The 19,371-nt window shown below is 38.5% G+C and overlaps 5 protein-coding genes across 5 annotated transcripts; 2 read left to right on the top strand and 3 right to left on the bottom strand.

Annotated features, from left to right (window-relative positions):
• Positions 1-2,610: 2,610 nt before the first annotated feature.
• On the bottom strand, positions 2,611-19,003 carry cldn3c (claudin 3c). The gene is made up of 3 exons (XM_084138133.1): positions 18,925-19,003; positions 4,515-4,706; positions 2,611-4,423 (listed from the first exon to the last, which is right to left on the bottom strand). The coding sequence occupies exon 3, from the start codon at positions 4,393-4,395 to the stop codon at positions 3,751-3,753; it is 645 nt and encodes a 214-aa protein (XP_083994259.1). The 5' UTR covers positions 4,396-4,423; positions 4,515-4,706; positions 18,925-19,003; the 3' UTR covers positions 2,611-3,750.
• LOC311098062 (claudin-3-like) lies at positions 6,824-8,613 on the bottom strand. The gene has a single exon (XM_084138127.1). The coding sequence runs from the start codon at positions 8,321-8,323 to the stop codon at positions 7,667-7,669; it is 657 nt and encodes a 218-aa protein (XP_083994253.1). The 5' UTR covers positions 8,324-8,613; the 3' UTR covers positions 6,824-7,666.
• Positions 13,198-14,927, top strand: LOC311098065 (claudin-4-like). Its single transcript, XM_084138132.1, has one exon. The coding sequence runs from the start codon at positions 13,275-13,277 to the stop codon at positions 13,920-13,922; it is 648 nt and encodes a 215-aa protein (XP_083994258.1). The 5' UTR covers positions 13,198-13,274; the 3' UTR covers positions 13,923-14,927.
• On the top strand, positions 15,767-16,588 carry LOC311098068 (claudin-4-like). Its single transcript, XM_084138135.1, has one exon. The coding sequence runs from the start codon at positions 15,795-15,797 to the stop codon at positions 16,422-16,424; it is 630 nt and encodes a 209-aa protein (XP_083994261.1). The 5' UTR covers positions 15,767-15,794; the 3' UTR covers positions 16,425-16,588.
• On the bottom strand, positions 17,522-18,299 carry LOC311098071 (claudin-like protein ZF-A89). Its single transcript, XM_084138138.1, has one exon. It carries the CDS (start codon positions 18,273-18,275, stop codon positions 17,652-17,654), a length of 624 nt encoding a protein of 207 aa, XP_083994264.1. The 5' UTR covers positions 18,276-18,299; the 3' UTR covers positions 17,522-17,651.
• Positions 19,004-19,371: the final 368 nt, after the last annotated feature.

Genomic DNA, 19,371 nt, shown 5'->3' with positions numbered 1-19,371 from the left:
TCCGGTGAGGTCCACGCCCGCATTTCAGAAGAGATGAGCACTGCCCCCAGGAACACAGTGCGTTGGCTGGGGGACAGCAGGCTTTTGCTCAAGTTGATTCTAATCTCCAGACCTTCTAGATGGCTGAGGAGCAGAGATCTGTGCGCACACAGTTCCTCTTTCAATTGGTCTAAGAGCAGCCAATCGTTGAGGTATCAGGATGCAAACTCCAGTTAGTCTCAGTAGGGAGAGAGCAGCATCCACACATTTTGTGCATGGGGCTAGAGACAGTCTGAATGGTAGGACTGTATATTGGTAAGCCACCCTCTCGAACAGGAATCTCAAGGGCGGTCTGTAATGGGGAGCTTTCTGGATATGAAAGTATGCGTCCTGCAGATTAGAGATGCGCGGATGGGCTATTATTTCATCCGCAACCGCATCACAAAACTCATCATCCGTCCGCCATCCATCCGCACCAACGTTTTTGACCAATTTTCAAAACCGCACCCGCCTGCCATCCGCTGATTGCTGTATACATAATATTTTTCATTTGATTGGTTCAACCGCCCGCCACCCGCCCGAATTGAATTAAAATATTATTTTTCGTCACGTCATCCGCCCGATCCGCGGTTTATCCGCGGAGTCCGCGGCTGTAACTGCCAACCGCGCATCTCTACTGCAGATCCGCTGATAAAAACCAATCCCCTGGGCAGATATGCGAGAAGATTTGTTTCAAAGTTATCCTTCTGAACGGCCATCTCAACAGAGTGCGGTTCAGAAATCTCAAGTCGAGGATGGGCCTGAGGCCGTCATCCTTCTCTGGGACGTGGAAGCTACTGTTTGTTTTTTATTTGACTCGCTTTAAAAGCAGAAGGATGTCTGGCTGCACATACCACTGGTGAGGCTGACCTAGTACCGATAACAAACCTGGATGCCCGGTCTGGATAGGGGGTTGGGAGGTGAACACATGGTCTTTTAAGGGTGGTCCGGCCTTGCCGGGACTTGGCCCCCTCCTCTTTGTGCCCAATGCATTAACGACTACTTGGGCTGCTCAAAATGGGAAGTGCTGCTTCACCTCGGGTCAGCTTTGGGTTGGAGCTGAGCAGGTATGGGAGCTGGCATGGTGTGCTGCTGAGTCAACGATGACTTAGGGTGACTAGAAGCAGCAGAACACGACTACTTTAGTAAGTGGCGCATAACCGGCAACCGACGTGAAACGCTCAGCAAGTCATGCAGAACCGAATCAGCCAGAGGAAGAGACAGAGGAGTCAAGGAGTCTTGTCAGTGTCCTTGATCTCCAAGTTTAACCATAGGTACACATAAACCAATCAGGCTTCAGTATTCAGAGAAAATGGAGTTTCCCATACTCACTGACGCAATACGAAGGGAATCGTATTGAAAAGGAAACCTTCGTTAGTTTTCAAACACTAGAAGTAGATATACTAGTTAGATATAGTTAATATAATATGATTAATCCTTTTTCAATATAATGCTGACAGATTTTTTAAAATAGGTCATTATAAAAATAAAAAACAAATCATATATCTGTGTGACGGTGGCTGTGTAGTATAAATCCAAGACGTGTGACGCAGAATGAACAATGAAGGATAACTTTAATAAACACAGAAGAGAATACTGAAACACGAACACAAAACAGTGAAAACTAAGGGCTTATATACACAGAGATGATTGTTAACAAAACTGGGAACTAACCACCATAGTAACAAACAAAAGAGAACATCATGAATAAAACTAAATAGAACATGACGTTGAAACTTAACTGTGGATACTTATTTAAAGCAGTGAATAATTAAAACAAGAAGTACTTAAACAAAGGTTATTTTTAATGAGGCCACTCTGTGCCACCAGAAGGTATAGAAAAGTTCAAGGTGAACTTGATAACTGTGACAAAACTGTTTCTCAGGTTGTTAGTAATTTTATCTCTTAGCTTAACTAATACAATAGCAGAGCATAAAGCATAAATCTTTGTTCTGGTTAATCTCTTTGTTTGTCTTGTTTTGTTTGTCCTGAAATTGATCGTTAAAATGATCTCTCTAAATAATTTGTTCAGTAAAAAACACTTTTACCTAACCTTTAAACTCTTCCTTATTCTCTACACAAAAATTTTGTGCTGCTGCACGTAAATACTAAAAATGATAATAAATGCATAATTACATAAATGTTCTGTATATTCACACTAGATGAAAATTCAAATCAGGATTGGATTGCAAGGAAACTTCACAGCAAACACACCAGGTGAGTAATTTTCCTACGTGGAGTTCCCCTCCCCCTCTCTTACAGGTGGAGAAGAAGGCGTATCCCTGAGAAGCATTGTCTCTATGGGAACAGCATTATAGAGTGCTGGCTTGTGTTAATATGCCTTAGGGTTATGTGTTTGCAACTTACCATGGTTTCATGACCTGTTGCCTAACTTTGCAATATAATTCATAACCAAGAGTCTCTGTTTCAATCTATGGTTATAGTTTTTCTTTCTTAAAGTATCCCAACTTGTGCTTAATGCAGTGTGTCGAACTTAATTTTTAATCCAAAGATCCAAATCTAAAAGCTCAAACTTCCTTGATGTTTTGTTTGCTGCTCAATATATGTCAGCTAGATGGATCTAATCAACACTTAGGGCATTAATTCTGTTTTTATTGCAGTTATGTTGAAATTACAATGGAATTAAATACAGATATATATACTGTACATATAGTAAACTAAACATTTTGTGCCTTATAAATGTACTTTTCAATCCCCATCCTACTTCCCCTTGCCATTTATTCAAACTAGTTTTGGTCGGATCTGTCTGCCACCACCAATGGTAAATAGTACAGCTTGCATAAGGTTTGTATGCTGAGTGGTCTCTCTCAGAACGTGTTTTCACATTACTGCCCCAATTGTAGAACAAAGGGCCAAACAGGTATAACCACTCCAACAGTCTTTTGTATGCTGTAACTGACCATTTGTTTTATTTACCAGCTGTTGTACTATTTCATATTTCCACAATCAATGTTGATAGTATAAAAGCAACTGACAAATATTAGTCACAGTAATAAAATGGTTATGAAAATCTTGAAAATGCATTTAATCTTTAATCTCTGTAGAAAATATAATAAAATAATTGTACATAATAAAACAATTGTACAAAACATGGGGAACTATTCAGAAAAACTTGATGTCCTCAAGAATAGACACAACTGAAGCCTAAAAGAAAAATATAATATATTCCGTTTCTGTGTCCAGTGGAATTTTCCTAAGCAAATACATGTAAAGAGCTTAAGTCTTCCTATTCCTGTCTACATAGATCAGCGATAGACAAGCCATCAGACGAAAGAAGCGACCACTTTAATAAAACATTTGCACATCTCTACTTATTGAAGTTATTGAAGTTTGCTTTCACAGAGCAAAGAATCCATTTTGACACCAGTTATGCAGTTAGGTATGACATGAAACAAAAAAGGACAACAGTTGAACAAAAAACGGCCACATTTAAACAACAGCAATTAAAATAATATCAAATAGGAAATGTATAAACACAAAAATCCCTAAAAAGTAAACCTACAAAACCAGCCCTTAACACACACACACACACACACACACACACACACACACACACACATACACACACACACCAGTCAGACGAAAAGCAAATATTGACAGCATCGTATGACCCTTCATTGCGGAGTCCTTTCAGAAGTATCTTCACCCTTTGTGTGAGATCTTCAAAATCTTTCAAATCTTCAAATCTTTTCCCTACAAGAAACCAATGTTTTAAACATAGTCCTTCCTGTCATATCCACCATTAGTAGAGCGTGGAGCGGAGTAGCCCATTCTTGGTGCCTTGTAGTTCTTCTCCCGTGGAGGACAGGTGCAGCACAGCAATGCTCCTCCAATCAGTAACAGAACAGCAGCAGCAAACCCTATGTAGATCGATGCCCCGATCTCTCTTTGCTGAGGGGAGGGCAGTAACGGGTTGTAGAAATCACGAATGATTTGGTTTGCAACCCAGGCCGCTGGAATGAGCTCCAGGATGCCGGAAAGAATGAACAGGATGCCGGAGACGATCATGACTTTAGCCTTGGCTGCTTCCTCCTCGATACAATTGGTGCATTTTGCGCCCATGATGGAGATCATCACGCCCAGAATGGCCAAGATGATGGCGATGATTGACATGGCTCTGGACGCCTGCATGTCCTGTGACAGTGCTAGCATGGAGTCGTAGATCTTGCACTGCATCTGTCCGGTGCTCTGTACAACACAGTTCATCCACAAACCTTCCCAGATGTTTTGTGCCGTGACGATGTTCGCGCCAACGAAGGCAGAGACACGCCACATAGGGAGAGCGCAAGCGACAATGCCCATGATCCAGCCGATAATGCCCAGGGCAATGCCCCCGATCTCCATTCCCATCGACATGATGCCTGTTAGGTGTACTTTTTTTTACCTAGGAAAAGGAGATATTGGTTAGTCATGAATTTCATACACAAATAAAAGCAGTACTTTAGAAATTTTAAAAAGGGTGGAAGATCATGTACCTAGTGCTGAGATGTCAATATAGATGTAAGCGTCCCAATCCTTCCTGTCTTTGTTTTTGCCTGCGAAGGTGCTTTGAATCCAAGCAGCCTTTATATTCCCAAAGAGACAGGTGCTACTGGAGGAGGATCTTAACTCGATGACATAGGTGGATGTAATACCGGTTTGTACACGTCACCTGCCTGCTATTGGCACTGCGGAGAGATGAACAATGCATTGGTTTTTTCTTTCGTTGGAAATCCAATTCCTACTTACATTGTGTGAAGTAGAGAAACAGGCTCAGTCAGGAAAAAGAACCTGGAAACACAGGTCAGTAATCAATGGGGTGGAAAAGACGGATAATATTTCACACTGAATCCATTAGTGATGTCGCATTGGATCTCAGACTTTCTTAGCATTCACGATAGCATTGATTAATGGATTTTATTGACTGACTTTATATCAATGGTCATTGGGATTTTAACAGAGAATAATCCATTGTAACTTGTTATTGTTGATTCCTTTTCCTCTTCTTAGTCTTCAGCATCATAAAACAGGGGGGGGGGGGGGTTAGCTTTGGTGATGTAACTAAGAGGCTATATTAGTGTCTGAATGATAAGATGTCTTTAAAGCTATTAGCATGCTGTGGAAACAACTCCTCTCAATGATCTTTCACTTCAACTGAGGAGTGCTGTGATTAGCAGCAGTTGCATTAAAAAGCCTGCACATTTGTCAGAAACATTGAAAATATGTCTTCCAAAAATGATTTTTAGTGGATGTAAAATTTCAGAAAACAACAGATGTAGAAATCTGGTGAAATGTGTAAACAAAATTATAAACAAGTTTAGGCCTCCCTTTCCCCCATAGCCAAATAATGTCAACTAAGCGGTAATAGCAATAACACTGCTAAGTCTATGTATTTAATCATTTATTTATTGCAAATTATATGCTAAGTCATTCTGTAATTCTTTGAATTGGCTTTTCTATGTTTTGTATAGTAAAAAAATTATTTTAGTTAACATAACATTTTTGGTTACCTCATTCAAATGTTTTTTCGGACAAAAAAGGTAGGGCGGGACTTGATTTTGCCCATCGGGAATTAATTGGATGGTTGGACCATTGTGAGTATTACAGATTTAGTATTACTCAAAATAAAAATAGTGAAATGCAAACTCAAATATTACGCAAACCTGCAATAATTAAAAGTTAAATTACACAAATGTACTTTATGTATTTAATCTCACTTTATTAACCAATGTCTTTGCTGCTGACCTTCGATGATCCAATTCAGCCATACTAAGCAAAAATGACTTTATATAAACATCACGTATGAGTTACATGTTTTGGTTTTTATATGCTGAAGCTTCTGCATCCGATTCTTCTGCATTTAGAATGTCAGCACAGCTGAAATGTGTGTTTGAGCTGCACCGTCTACTGTAGGCGTGAATTTGCATTTCATTTCAGTTTTAGGCTTATTCATTTCACTTTTGATGTGAAAGGGCATTTACATTAAAAGCATTTTTTAATTTTTTTTTAAATAAATTGTATTAAAAAACAAAGCAAGCACAGCCCAGGTGAGAAAAAGTAACGTAAAAGTAATAACACCTTACTTCCCATTAAAAGTAACTAAGTAACACAATTACTTACTGTTTAGGGAGTAACACAAAATTGTAACGCATTACTTTTTTAAAGTAACTTTCCCCAACACTGGTGAGTGACAGGATGTACATCCCTTGTGCCAGTATAATAAATACTGCTATTTTTACATAAAAAATAATAAGATTTGTCCATTTTGATCTCACGACTTTAAAATTCTTATTTGTGTATTTATGAGGTCAATAATATTGAGTGGACAAATATAGCTAGTGACTGGGGCAACGCTTGACTGTAAAATTTCTCCACATAAATACACTGTAGCTGTTTAAATCGCTCAAAACCAACAATGGTGAAACAAATGTAGTCTTTTCACCTCGGTTTACGCATATTCCATCGCTGCACATCATTATTTTTTTAGACAAGTGAACGTTTCTGTGACGTACAAGTACAAAGTGTAAGAAAATGTAACGAGGTAAGCACTCTCTGTAGATTATGAAGGGTTACTGAAACATTATAGCACCCCACTGTTTTACACTGTTACCATTCAAACCATCTTTCAACATTTCAGTTAAAACGTTGCTTAACCTAGGGGTTAAAGTGGCCTTTACCCGCAGTTTAAAAAGATAGGGCCCTTACCCAGGGTTAAGCACTCAGTGTGGAAATCTCTTAAGAACTATTATCAAACTCAACAAATGATAAGACATACAGGTTGAATTTATTTGTGTTTTTTAATAATAATCAGGAATTCAATTATAATTCAGTTATACTTATTCAAATATATATTCTAATGATTAAACACAACCGCAAACACGCAAATGTGCACAATATATTTAATCTGACAAAACTTTGGGAGGTGCCTGCACATAGTCTCATTGTTTCTCTGTTGTGTTGGCCAGTGGAACTTGAACTTAGAGCTTGAATCCAGTCTTGTGTTTGTGTCTCTCAAATCCACTTGTCCTGTATTTTGTAACACATACACAGACTGTAGAAAAATAAGATGTGGCTGTTGTTCATTGATAAAGAGTTTCAATGAGTAAGAATAAGAACGCCACTGAAATAAACATTAAACACAACTAAACATTTACAGAGTTGATTACAATTTAAGCAAAGAATAAACATATTGGTACAACACAGGATTTTCCATTTAGATTCGAGTCATTAGTATATAGTCCATTTTTATTCTTTTAAGTGAAAGTATAAAAAATATTAATTCACAAACAACTTTGTTAAAAGTGTAAAAACTGTCAAAGAAAATAGAGCAAAAATAGTACATAAGAACACACAAGACTACAAAAATAAAACCACTGACTTTTTCCCTTTATGAAACAACTGACAATTTGACTTAAAACATAACAGATGATTATGCATCTTGCTAAAATAGGCTAAAATAGGCTAACAAATAAAATAAAATATGCTAACAAAATGTGGAGTGAAAATGGACAATGGACAAAACAAAAGCATGTAGAAATGTTCACATGGAGAAAAAGTAAACAAGATTTTGAGTTACCTCCAACCCATATGGTCACAATTATCTTTGTATGAAAGACTGACAGTAGAACTCAAAAGTCCTCAGAGGTCCTCAGACATAATCTCTCTTGTTGTAGGTGCTTGGAGCCACTGAGTGGTGGGCTGAGTAGGCTATACGACTCTGTGGCGGGTACCTTGTCTCATCTTTAGGTGGGCAACTGCAGCACAGAATGGAGCCTCCGATCAGCAACAGAGCCGCCGCGGCCCAGCCAAGGTACAGCGAAGCCCCTATTTCCATCTTCTGAGCTTCTGGAACAAGTGGGCTGTAGAACTCGAAAATAACGGTGTGTGCTGACCAGGACACGGGAATAAGCTGCATGACCGCAGCGGTTATGAAGGCGGCACCAGAGCTGATCATCACACGAGCTTTGGCCCCTTCATCCTCAATGCAGTTGGTGCACTTGGCCCCCACTATAGCGACAAAGAGCGCTAGGATACCCACGATGATGGCCACCACCACCAGAGCACGAGCCGCCTGTAGGTCTGCAGGAAGAGCCAACATAGAGTCGTAGACTTTACACTGCATCTGTCCGGTGCTCTGAACCACACAGCTCATCCAGATTCCCTCCCAGTACACCTGTGCTGTGACGATATTGGTGCCGATGAATGCCGAGACCCTCCACATGGGCAGAGCGCAGCACACAACGCTCAGAAGCCAGCCAAGAACCGAGAGCGTGACGCCTATTAACTCCAAACCAAAAGCTGCCATGTCTCCGCACTTTCTGCTTTCAAATTTGCTTGGATCTCTCTTGTGCTCTCTCTGTTCACTGAGGCTTTCACTTCGTCTGTAGAAGTCCTTGACACAATTACATCAGGAATCTCCAAAAATCACAGAAGGACCACTCAAGCATGGAGGGTGGGTGTTGACACACTGAATCTCCTCTTCAAGGACGGCTGGAATGTTCTGTCCTGGTAGAAATTTCCCTTTGTTCTGAGAAAAAGGGCTGAGTTACCTGGGTTCTGACATCAGATGATAAGGTGCGATCTTAGTATTGGTTAGCGTCCTCATAAAAAGGGGAGCTGCTCTCTGTGTAGCACTTAGACAATGTAGCCTCAGGAAAAAGTTTGTTTAAACCAAAGGTTGGGACTGTTTACCAATGTTAATAGATAACCCAATGTAGATGTGTAAAAATGGCTCTTTAATGGACAATCATTGACAACACCAATGTAAACACCTTAGTTTAGGCCATTATGCATGCATACTGAAGTCTTAAAGAAGTAGTCCCCCCCCCCCCCATATATACAAAATGTATGTATATATATCACAGTTTACACATCTCACTGTTGTTGTCCTAAAATAGCCAAAATGCCATCATTACATTTATGTTTCTAAAGGCGTACGAGCTGCAAGGGATATGGAAAATGCCTGGAAACTTAAAATAAGCAGTATCTGTTCAATCTAATCAAATAAATATTCATAGTTATTGTTTATTAACTTCCTCAATGAAATAAAATAGAGATTTATGCTGTCTCACTTCTTAAGTAGTATGCAGTATACTCAAACATACTAACTACTGAATTCAAAGTCCTTGTATCAATCTAGGTTACCTTCGATTGCAGGCCATAAAGTCTAGCCATAAAACATGTATGTATTTAGAGTATTTCAGATCTCCATTTCCTGGTTGAAAGTAAAGTATTACATTTAGTGACACAACCAAAAAACAAGTGTATAAGTGAAATGATAAGAAACTGATAGACTACATCCATATGTGTGTAATTAAGAAGGTTAGACAATGCTGTCTTTAGGAGAAATTAAAGCGCAAGTTTCAGTTTAAAAAATGCAAAACTGCTGAGAGACCAGGTAAAGTGATATTGTGGTAACCCATTATATTATGTCAGTATCTGTAGTAGCCTACAGTTCAAGCTTTGTTTACTTGGGAGAAAAAGACACGATTCTTCAGATGTGTACACTCTTATGAAAGCAGGAGTATGTGGCAATGTTGCATATGAGAATTTACTCTTGTGAGTGAATGTTACTTGTGCTCCTTACAAAAGTAGCAGTAACAGAATTGTTAAACCAAAGCACTAAAACTTTACTCATGCATGATTACATTACATTGATACTATCATAAACACAGCCCCAGAAAATCTTAGTTATGGCTTTCACAAAATTATCATTGGAATGGAGATGAATTAAGTAAAATATTTTCCTAAATGTCATTATATTAATTATCATTGTGTGCCTTTTTTTCACATCAAATTAATAATCCAGAACTTTATTTACTCTACATATTATTCTTATGTTGTGTTAGTTTATCCTTGTTATCTTTTGGCCTCTGATACAGGATTTGTGTATTTACTAAAACATTAACTAATTATGCATTCCTGATAAGACAACAACAGGGTCGCCTGTTTAATTCCTCAGTAAAGCAGTTCCACTGTTTGTTTACAGGGAAAACACTTGCATTGCAGTGAATGTGCGTGGGAGATTTTGAGTGTAAATACATCACTGACATGTCTTAAACCAGACTCTGAGCCAGTAAACATTTGTGACCCTGGATCACAAAACCAGTCACATGTCGCAGGGGGATATTTGTGGCAATAGCCAACAATACATTGTATGGGTCAAAATTATCGATTTTTATTTTATGCCAAAAATCATTAGGATATTAAGATCATGTTCCATGAAGATATTTTGTAAATTTCCTACCGTAAATATAAAAAACATTTATTTTTGTGAGCACAATCGCAAACATAAATGGACAATTTTAAAAATGATTTTCTCAATGTTTTGATTTTTTTTGCACCCTCAGATTTTCAAATAGTTGTATCTCACAGGATATTATATCCTAACAAACCATACATCAATGGAAAGCTTATTTATTCAGCTTTCAGATGATGTATAAATCTCAATTTCAAAAAATGTACCCTGGTTTTGTGGTCCAGGGTCACATTTGATTAATCCACCAAGTTGATAAATAACCTATATTTGACAGAAGTAACTTGATCAACATTTTACGTTCAATAAAATACGGTTCTCAAATATGAAACTGGGCACACCCAGAGAGCCTGAAGCTAAAGGAAGATATTGAAAAGTCTTGTAGCACATAATCCCAAACCCATATAACATTTTATGTGAAGTAAAAAATAAAAGAGAAGAAGAAATAGTTATTGCCAAGTTTTTACAAGACCGCCCGAAACCAGTCTGTGTTTGATAGGCGAGTATGACGTCATCAGCAGTGTGTTGGCCTACTTCCCTCTCAGTGAACACTGATTATATTCAAATGAGTTTCTGTGAGGCACAGCCACGGTCATGACTAATGAGTTTCAGTGGGAAGATGTTGTTCTCTTAAATGGACAAAGGGGGAGTGGCCAGTGCTTCCTGTGGCACTCCATTGGCCACCACTTTTGACATTATTTGTAGACTAATTATTTCCTGAGTTAAATTAATGGTATTTCTTTTTTCTTTTTTGTTTACAGGTTGAATTGCCTCTCTACTACATCCACGAACCAGCAAGCACAAAACATTTTTTACAACATTTCACAATGTTGCTTTTTAGTTGTAGTATAACATTTTAAAAACATTGTAGAAACTACACCTGTTATTAAAATATAAACCAAAATAAAACGTTACAGAGACAAACAGAAAAACTTTCTGAACATGTGTTAGGCTACTCAGACATCACGTTATTTATTTTATCATATTCTATTGTTTAAGTTTTCTGAACATAAAGAGACTTTGAACTGCGAGACATCGGCTACATTTTCTCCGCTAAAACTAACTCGCGTGCAAAGGGGGTGTAAAAGCCAAAGACACGTAGGCTAGGCTACTTCCCGTCATGACAAATTATATCATTAACTTAGTTTTGAAAGTAGTTTTCCACTTCCAGTTCCTAGTTGTTAAACAAGTAGGTAAAAACCCGACCCTTATTGCGAGTTTCGATGTAGGCTACTGTATGTAATAGAAAATGACTAATAAATCAATAAACAGCGGAAAAGGTGTCCGCTGGGCTGCGTCACTTCACTGTACTCGTCTGAAACTTCTTTCCAATACAACATGTAGCCACTAGTAGGCATACATGTACCATACAAAACATCTGCCAAACACATGTAGGCCTAACACACTAGGCATTCATTATGAAAATTAGACTGTATAGGTTTACTTTCTGAACTGCAAACTTTCTGAGTAGCCTATCACAAGTGTTTTTAAATGTAATGTAGGCCTACATCATTTTCTGTTGCTTATATTTATGTTGCTCATATAATTAGCACACATTAGTTGAAATGATTGAGCATTATATGGTGAGTCTCAAAAGAGTTCAAGGCTTAGCTTTTTCAGAACCAATCCCATGTGAAACAGCCCCTTGTCTTGTCAACGAAGGGAGTGGGGGTCTCTCTGTTTGACTCAAACATCATGTTTTTCTGAATGTGATAGGCTATTTGAAACAGGGGAAGATTTAAACACTCAAGGAAAACAAACACACACACACCCTTTGCCTGTGACATCACATTAACTAGGCTGTCAATCTTCCGTTAAGATATGTTTTTGTTCCTTTCCAATATTTTATATTTGTTGTTCACAGTGTAACGCCATCTGTGATTCTTGTTATATTAGAGCCGCGCTTATATTCTATATGTGTAGTTATAGCCTATATACATTTGATCTTTTATTATTCCTCTGTTATTGTCAGTTAAACAGACTTGTTGCTGCAACGATCTGAGCTGTTCAGTCTTGCCCAGGCAAATTTTTCAACATTCACCTGTTCTCCGGCAGAAACCAGTTTGACCAGTTCCAGGTAGTCTAGGTAGGCCTACAGGTGCATTTGGGCTGCTCCTCCCCTACAGCGTCAGCGAACTCTTGAGAAATGGTTGCCATGGGAATTGCTAACGTGCTGTGTAAGAAACTTTGTAAATATAGCATATTTGTTACATGTGTCATATCCAGAAGCAAAAAGTTTTTTTACTTGAGATATCTTTGACCTGAATGGAGTGCGATGAGATAATGGTCAGTGCTCCACAAGCTACGGAAAACATTCCTAAAATCTCCACGCCTGCTCTATTGTGTCATATGAAACCAGCCGCCACTTTCTTGATACTTTGTTGACCATGAGGGAGAGCAAACTAAACAGAGAAATATTATCAAGGTCCTTACTGTGTTTTCCTAGAACAAAATCCCTTATACACTGTAAAATAATATATATATATATATATATATATATATATATATATATATATATATATATATATATATATATATATATATATATATATATATATATACATACACCCACTCAGGAATTATAATTTGATCACTTCCTGTCAGGGGCACTCCCTGTCTTTCTGTCCCTTAATTCTAACAAAAAGGCATTTTTTCTTACTTGTGCAGTAGCCTACATATGTTCTTGATATATTTCACAGACCCCTCCATGGATTTTATTACATAGGCTAATATTTTTAAATTTTGAAGTGTAAACAAGAGAGCAAACCATATAAGGTGCTGTGTCCGCAATAAAAAATATATATTTAAGGGAGTGACGCATTCAACATCAGTTGGATCCCATGAAGTAACCACAAAACCAGCAGAGCAAGTCATTCGTTAGAAGTCCCGCCTCCATAAACACAGGCTCTTTAAAGCATCAGCACACACCCTCTGAGGCATACACCTGTAAGCAGTGCGAAGAGAGCCTCCTCAAAACCAAAAAAAAAAAAAGACAAAGGTTATGGTGTCTGCTGGGCTTCAGTTACTGGGCATCGCCCTGGCCATCATAGGATGGATCGGTGTCATTGTGGTCTGCGCTCTTCCCATGTGGAAAGTTACAGCTTTCATTGGCAATAGCATCGTCACGGCCCAGACATCATGGGAGGGAATCTGGATGAACTGCGTCGTGCAAAGTACCGGACAGATGCAGTGTAAAGTCTACGACTCCATGCTGGCCCTCAGCTCAGACCTTCAGGCCGCCCGCGCCCTCACGGTCATTGCAGTCGTGATTGGGATCCTGGGCATCATGCTGGCGGTGGCTGGCGGCAAGTGCACCAATTGCGTTGAGGACGAGAGCTCCAAAACCAAGGTCGCTATCACTGCCGGTGTGATTTTCATCATTGCTGGGGTGCTGTGTCTGATCCCGGTGTGCTGGACGGCCAACTCCGTCATCCAGGACTTCTACAACCCCTTGGTGAACGCAGCACTAAAGAGAGAGCTGGGAGCAGCGCTTTACATCGGCTGGGGGGCCGCCGCGCTGTTGATCATCGGGGGAGCTTTGCTCTGCTGTAACTGCCCACCAAAAGAAGAAACAGGAAAATACACCGCCAAATATAATGCTAACCCTCGCTCTGAAGCCTCTGCACCCCATGGCAAAAACTTTGTGTAAATGATCTACTCTAAAATGGACTCTACAGTGCCTATAATGTTTACAATCTTGGTTTGTCCAGGATGTAGCGGCTCAAAAAGAGTTTGCAGCAGGAATCATGAGGACTTGAAAAGCAGTCAATGAAACGCTGATGCTACAAGTTTTCATATATTTTATATATTCAACACAAAGACAAAGAGGACAATGGGGAACCACATCTTTTTTAAAAAAATCTGCAGTTAAAGGAAGTTAATCTGGAAATCTGTCTTAAGTATGATCAAATTTTCCTCTTAAAATGTACTGTGGTTCTTGTTGTTGTTATTGTTGTTCAAAATGTATTTTCATTTTTTCAAGTATTTTGCAACATTTATGATTTTGTAAATATTACTGTTTTGTACTGCAAAAAGCATTTTTTTTTTTCTGATATAAACGTCTGGACAAATGAAAATAAAAATGAAAAAAGTTTGTATCACACCAGTCTTTTGGACTGTCTGTCCGCTATTAATGCATTTGCATGGGTGTTGACATGGGTGTCATATTACAGCCCTCCATTATGTGTCACCTGCCCTATGGAACTTAGATTTCAAAAGAGTCAAGTGTACAAAATATTCTCAAAGGGAGTTGACAAAAAAAAAAAAAAAAAACAGAGCAGAGCAGGTGTGGTTTTTCAGGTCCACGAATTTGACAAGACTAAACACGATCTAAGGTTTGGCTTATGTTTACTCAGAGCTGCTAGTAATTATAAGCCAGTTGCTTTTTGTTTTTTTTAACAAAACAAATTTAATTGTGAAAGTCTATAACAACCTGGATTGTGTATTTAGAATTTGTGGGAGCAAACAGGATACAGTTTTGCAAGTTGAATTTAAATGTAAGAAAGAAGAATTACACTGAATTGAAATTCAAAGAAATTAATACTATCTATCTATCTATCTATCTATCAATCAATCAATCAATCAATCTATCTATCTATCTATCTATCTATCTATCTATATATGGTCAGGCAAAACAAGAAGGATCTAATTGAAGAACTTTAATAATAATAACAACAAAACACAATGAAGAAGCTCATAGGAAGAACACGTGGAAGCACAAACAAGACACAAGACAAATAATTGAACAAACTGAGGGCTATAAATACACAGAGGCAAACGAGGGAAGGGAACTAAATGAGCAATGGATGAACTTAATTAGTGATTAATGGCACCCAAGAGGACATTAAATAGGGCATTATTTGAAGGGACAGCCATTTGTAGTGGTGTCCGAAAGTAGAGTGGACGTTATTGAGCGTAGCCTACTCCTTCAATCCCACAATGCACCGCAATAACGAGTCTACAACCGATGTACGCTCAATGGCTAGAGAATACCCATGATGCACTGTGAGAGTCGCACGTCAAAATAATTCCCACGTCTCACCAGACAACGTTCATCCATTCATTTTTTCAAACTGCTGGTCCAATGGCTTATCATAAATTAAATTCCTATAAATTCCTTTTTACTTGATAATTAAAGTTCAAGGTAAATCTTTTAATTTTCAACATACAGTACATGTTACAATTTCTCTCTTTTTAATTTTGCCCAACCCTGAAACAAACAACTAAAAACAAAATAAGAATAAAATCTTATTTATCACACAAAACCCATAATAATGTGAAGCTATTTCACCAGTATGCATACTCTTTTTAGTGCTTTTTTTAATTCATCTGGACTGTCAAGTGGTTTCTCAAGTTGTCTAGCTCTTCATACAACTCACACAATAGTCAAAGAATATCAAATGTCCAGTTTTCTTTTTATGCAAGAACTCCGCCCAAAGTTTGTGGGCTATAAAACCCTGACAAATAAAACTTCTCAGACGCTTTGCGCAACCATCCATGAAGTGACCTGTGTCCGGCAACAATGGCATCTCAAGGCATCCAGATCCTGGGCATCATGCTTTCAATGATAGGCTGGTTGGGGACCATCATCACCTGTGGCATGCCAATGTGGAGGGTCACAGCCTTTGTTGGAGCGAACATCGTCACGGCACAAATCATCTGGGAGGGTTTGTGGATGAGCTGTGTCGTGCAGAGCACCGGACAGATGCAGTGTAAGGTCTACGACTCCATGTTGGCTCTATCACAAGATCTGCAGGCTTCCAGAGTCATGGTTATCATCTCCATCATGATGGGCATCTTTGGATTCCTGATGGCTGTGGCTGGAGGAAAGTGTACCAACTGCTTGGAGGACGAAACAGCCAAAGCCAGAGCGTGCATCGTCTCAGGGGTGGTTTTAATTATCGCTGGCTTTCTCCTCCTGATACCCGTGTGCTGGTCTGCACACACTCTTATCAGGGACTTCTACAACCCTTTAGTAACAGCAGGCCAGCGGCGGGAGCTTGGAGCATGTCTCTACATAGGCTGGGGATCTGGAGGCCTCTTGTTGCTGGGTGGTGGGCTTCTTTGTTGGAACTGCCCGTCCAATGACAGTAGGCCCTACACGACATACACCCATGCAAGATCTGTGACCCCAGCAATGGATTACGTGTGAGAAAACAAGCATAACTTGAAGATATATGGCAAGTAGGCTACTGGGCAAAATGACTCATTGCACGTCACGTAAATTATCACAACTTTGTCACTTGCTAAATGCTTGAAAATTACTGAATGAAAGGAGATGAATATGAGTTTACAATGTTCATTTACAATAAAAAGGTGATCAAAATAAAACTGTGTTTGTGTGTGATTGACCCTGAAAATTTCTTTTTTTACACTCATGCGCAATTGTACACTCTGACCATTTCACAGCTGCTGATTTTTCCCCATGCACACAATAAGCTATTTTCGTTGTCAAGGAGAAACACTTTGCACTCCAACTACTGCACAATATTAAACAAGCTCAATCATTAATAACAGAGCCTTGCTAATGTTTTAAACAAGCTGAGAACTCTGACCAGGAATTAGAAATATGACAAATAAGTGTTGTTTTTGTGGGTCAACGACAAGTAAGGATGTCTTGAGATGATAAAAAGGATATAAAAAAAAACCAAACATTTGGACATGACCATTCATGTTGGTTATATTTTTATTATTTAATGTTTGATAACATTTAAAACTTTTATCCTAAGTGGTGTAACCACTTTTCTTGCACATAAAATACATGAGTTTATGTAAGATTTTATTATTAAGTTAATTGATTAATTTGACCTGAATATAAATGTCAAAATAGGCTATATATTTATAAAAAATAAAATAAATGAATGACCTTTACACACAGACAGTCATGCAAGGTCTAAAGGGGTTCCACTTTTTTAAATGCCACACCATTTTTAATATTGCTGCTTATATTTTTTTATATAAAAAGAAAAAAATAATGCCAAGATCTCTGGACAGTCAGTCACCAAGCTCTGCACCCCACACATAATTGATCAACATGACATTTATTTAAAATGTGTTCATCAGAGAAGAGATGTTAGTATGTGTTAATTTATCATTTGTGTATAAATTGCATTTCTTGTAAGCCTATAGTTTTAACCAAAGAGATAAAAAAGAGCGTCACTTTACCATTTGAATATAAAGCTTTTATTTTTGACTTCATTTTACTTTGTGCAATTAGATCTTTGTACAACTTTGTATCTAGGTATACAAACATATGTTTTAGCCTATTTAAAACATTGGATAATTAATCCATACTGTCAAAAGTGTAACCTTTTATGTTTATTATAGAAACCTTGAGTACAAACTCAGACACAAGTTCTGATCTACTTTTAAATGTTCTTCATTCAATTTCTTTTTCCGAGTCGTTTGATTTCGGTGCGGGGGTTTTGGCGACGAATGCTCGTTCGTGTTTCGGAAGCCGACAGCAGAGTATCGCGCCCCCGGTGAGCAGCAGCCCTGCGGAACACCAGCCCGTGTAAAGCGACGGCCCGAATCTCGCCACGTCCGTCAGGGGCGGATTGCAGAAATCCCGGACGATGGTGTACGCCGACCAGCAGACAGGTGTGAGACACAGCAGTCCGGCGATTAGGAAAAAAAACCCCGCAGATATGACAAGTGCTGCTCTCGCGGTTTTGTCCTCGATACAGGTGGTGCATTTCCCTCCTACAACCGCCAGGAGAAGGCCGACGACAGAGAGCAAGATGGAGATGATGAGTAAAGCGCGCGCGGCTAGTACATCCACAGGAAACACGAACATTGGATCGTACTTTTTGCACTGCATGTGCCCCGTGCCCTGGGTCACACACATCATCCACAGTCCCTCCCAAATGACCTGAGTCGTCGAGAGGATGCCGATTGAGTAGACTGTAGACTTCCACATCGGTAGGGCGCAGGTTATGATAGATCCCAGAAACCCAACAAAAGACAGGGCGACCCCTAACATCTGCAGCCCAAAAGATGCCATGCTCCTCTTGTATAGTCACCCCTTTCGTTTAACTTCACTGACTTTACTGCATTTATATGCAGATCCTCCCCGCACGTTGGGGTGGGATTTGAACAAACGACATGGTCTTTGGAAGCAAAAATGGGTGTTCTCAAGTTTTTTTTCTGGCTGGCTTAGTTTATTTATTTGATTAACTATTTGGGTTTTTGATCATATGGACTTTCTTGAAACACTTCACATCCTTTGATGTGTTTGCATAGCATGATGCAATAGAAAATCTTAATTAAAGTGTCTTAAAATATTATTTTCACACTCTAGCAGTTCACTTATCAATGCAGCTGTATACAAATAACCTCTTTCAGGAGCATTTTTCATTCTTGGATTATTTTTCTGAAAGTCATGTAGGCTACATTTCAAATTATGTATTAGGCTACATTATGGTAGAAATTTTATTTATGGAAATTCCAAGAATTTTTGGAAGAAAACACATTTGTTTTACTATGGCTAATTTCATAATGACCATATGCTATCCTAAATAATAGCATATTTTTACACATTTTGAGTCATGTGACAAAATTAGTCATAGCCTATGCCATATGTAGGCCTATAGTATTATAGGCTACAACTTGATGCACAGTAAAAAGCAACAAAAGTATATTCTGATAATTACCTTGCCCTTCTGTTGTCTTCACACACCCGAAGGCCTATTTCATATCAAGCTCTTCACTGACACTGTTGTCGCCTACACTTTTGAAAAAGATATTTATTGGGTCAGAAAATGCTAGTCATGGTGGGCGTGGTAATAAAAAAAAAGTATTCCTTTTTTTGGTCTAACCCTCATTTAACAAAAATCACATAAACATAAATTTGTTTCTGTTCTGGTTTTTTTTATTTATTATTATTTAATCAAAAGGAATTAGTGCTATATTAATCGATATTATTATTAATAATATTTTTTTTTTACTATTAATACTATATATTAAAAATAAAAATCTTATTTACAGATCGGAAATTGTTCAGACCAGGGCCGAAAACTTGAACATAGGCCTATGGACATTTTCTTGAAACATTTAAGTAAATTCACTTGTCTAAGAAAATGATTCATAGGCTTAACTCA

Source organism: Abramis brama (assembly GCF_963993115.1).
Source record: "Abramis brama genome assembly, chromosome: 15".
In the NCBI taxonomy this organism is placed as follows: Eukaryota; Metazoa; Chordata; class Actinopteri; order Cypriniformes; family Leuciscidae; genus Abramis; species Abramis brama.
The sequence above is the reverse complement of the archived record's forward strand: the minus strand, read 5'-3'. Positions and strand labels throughout refer to the sequence as shown.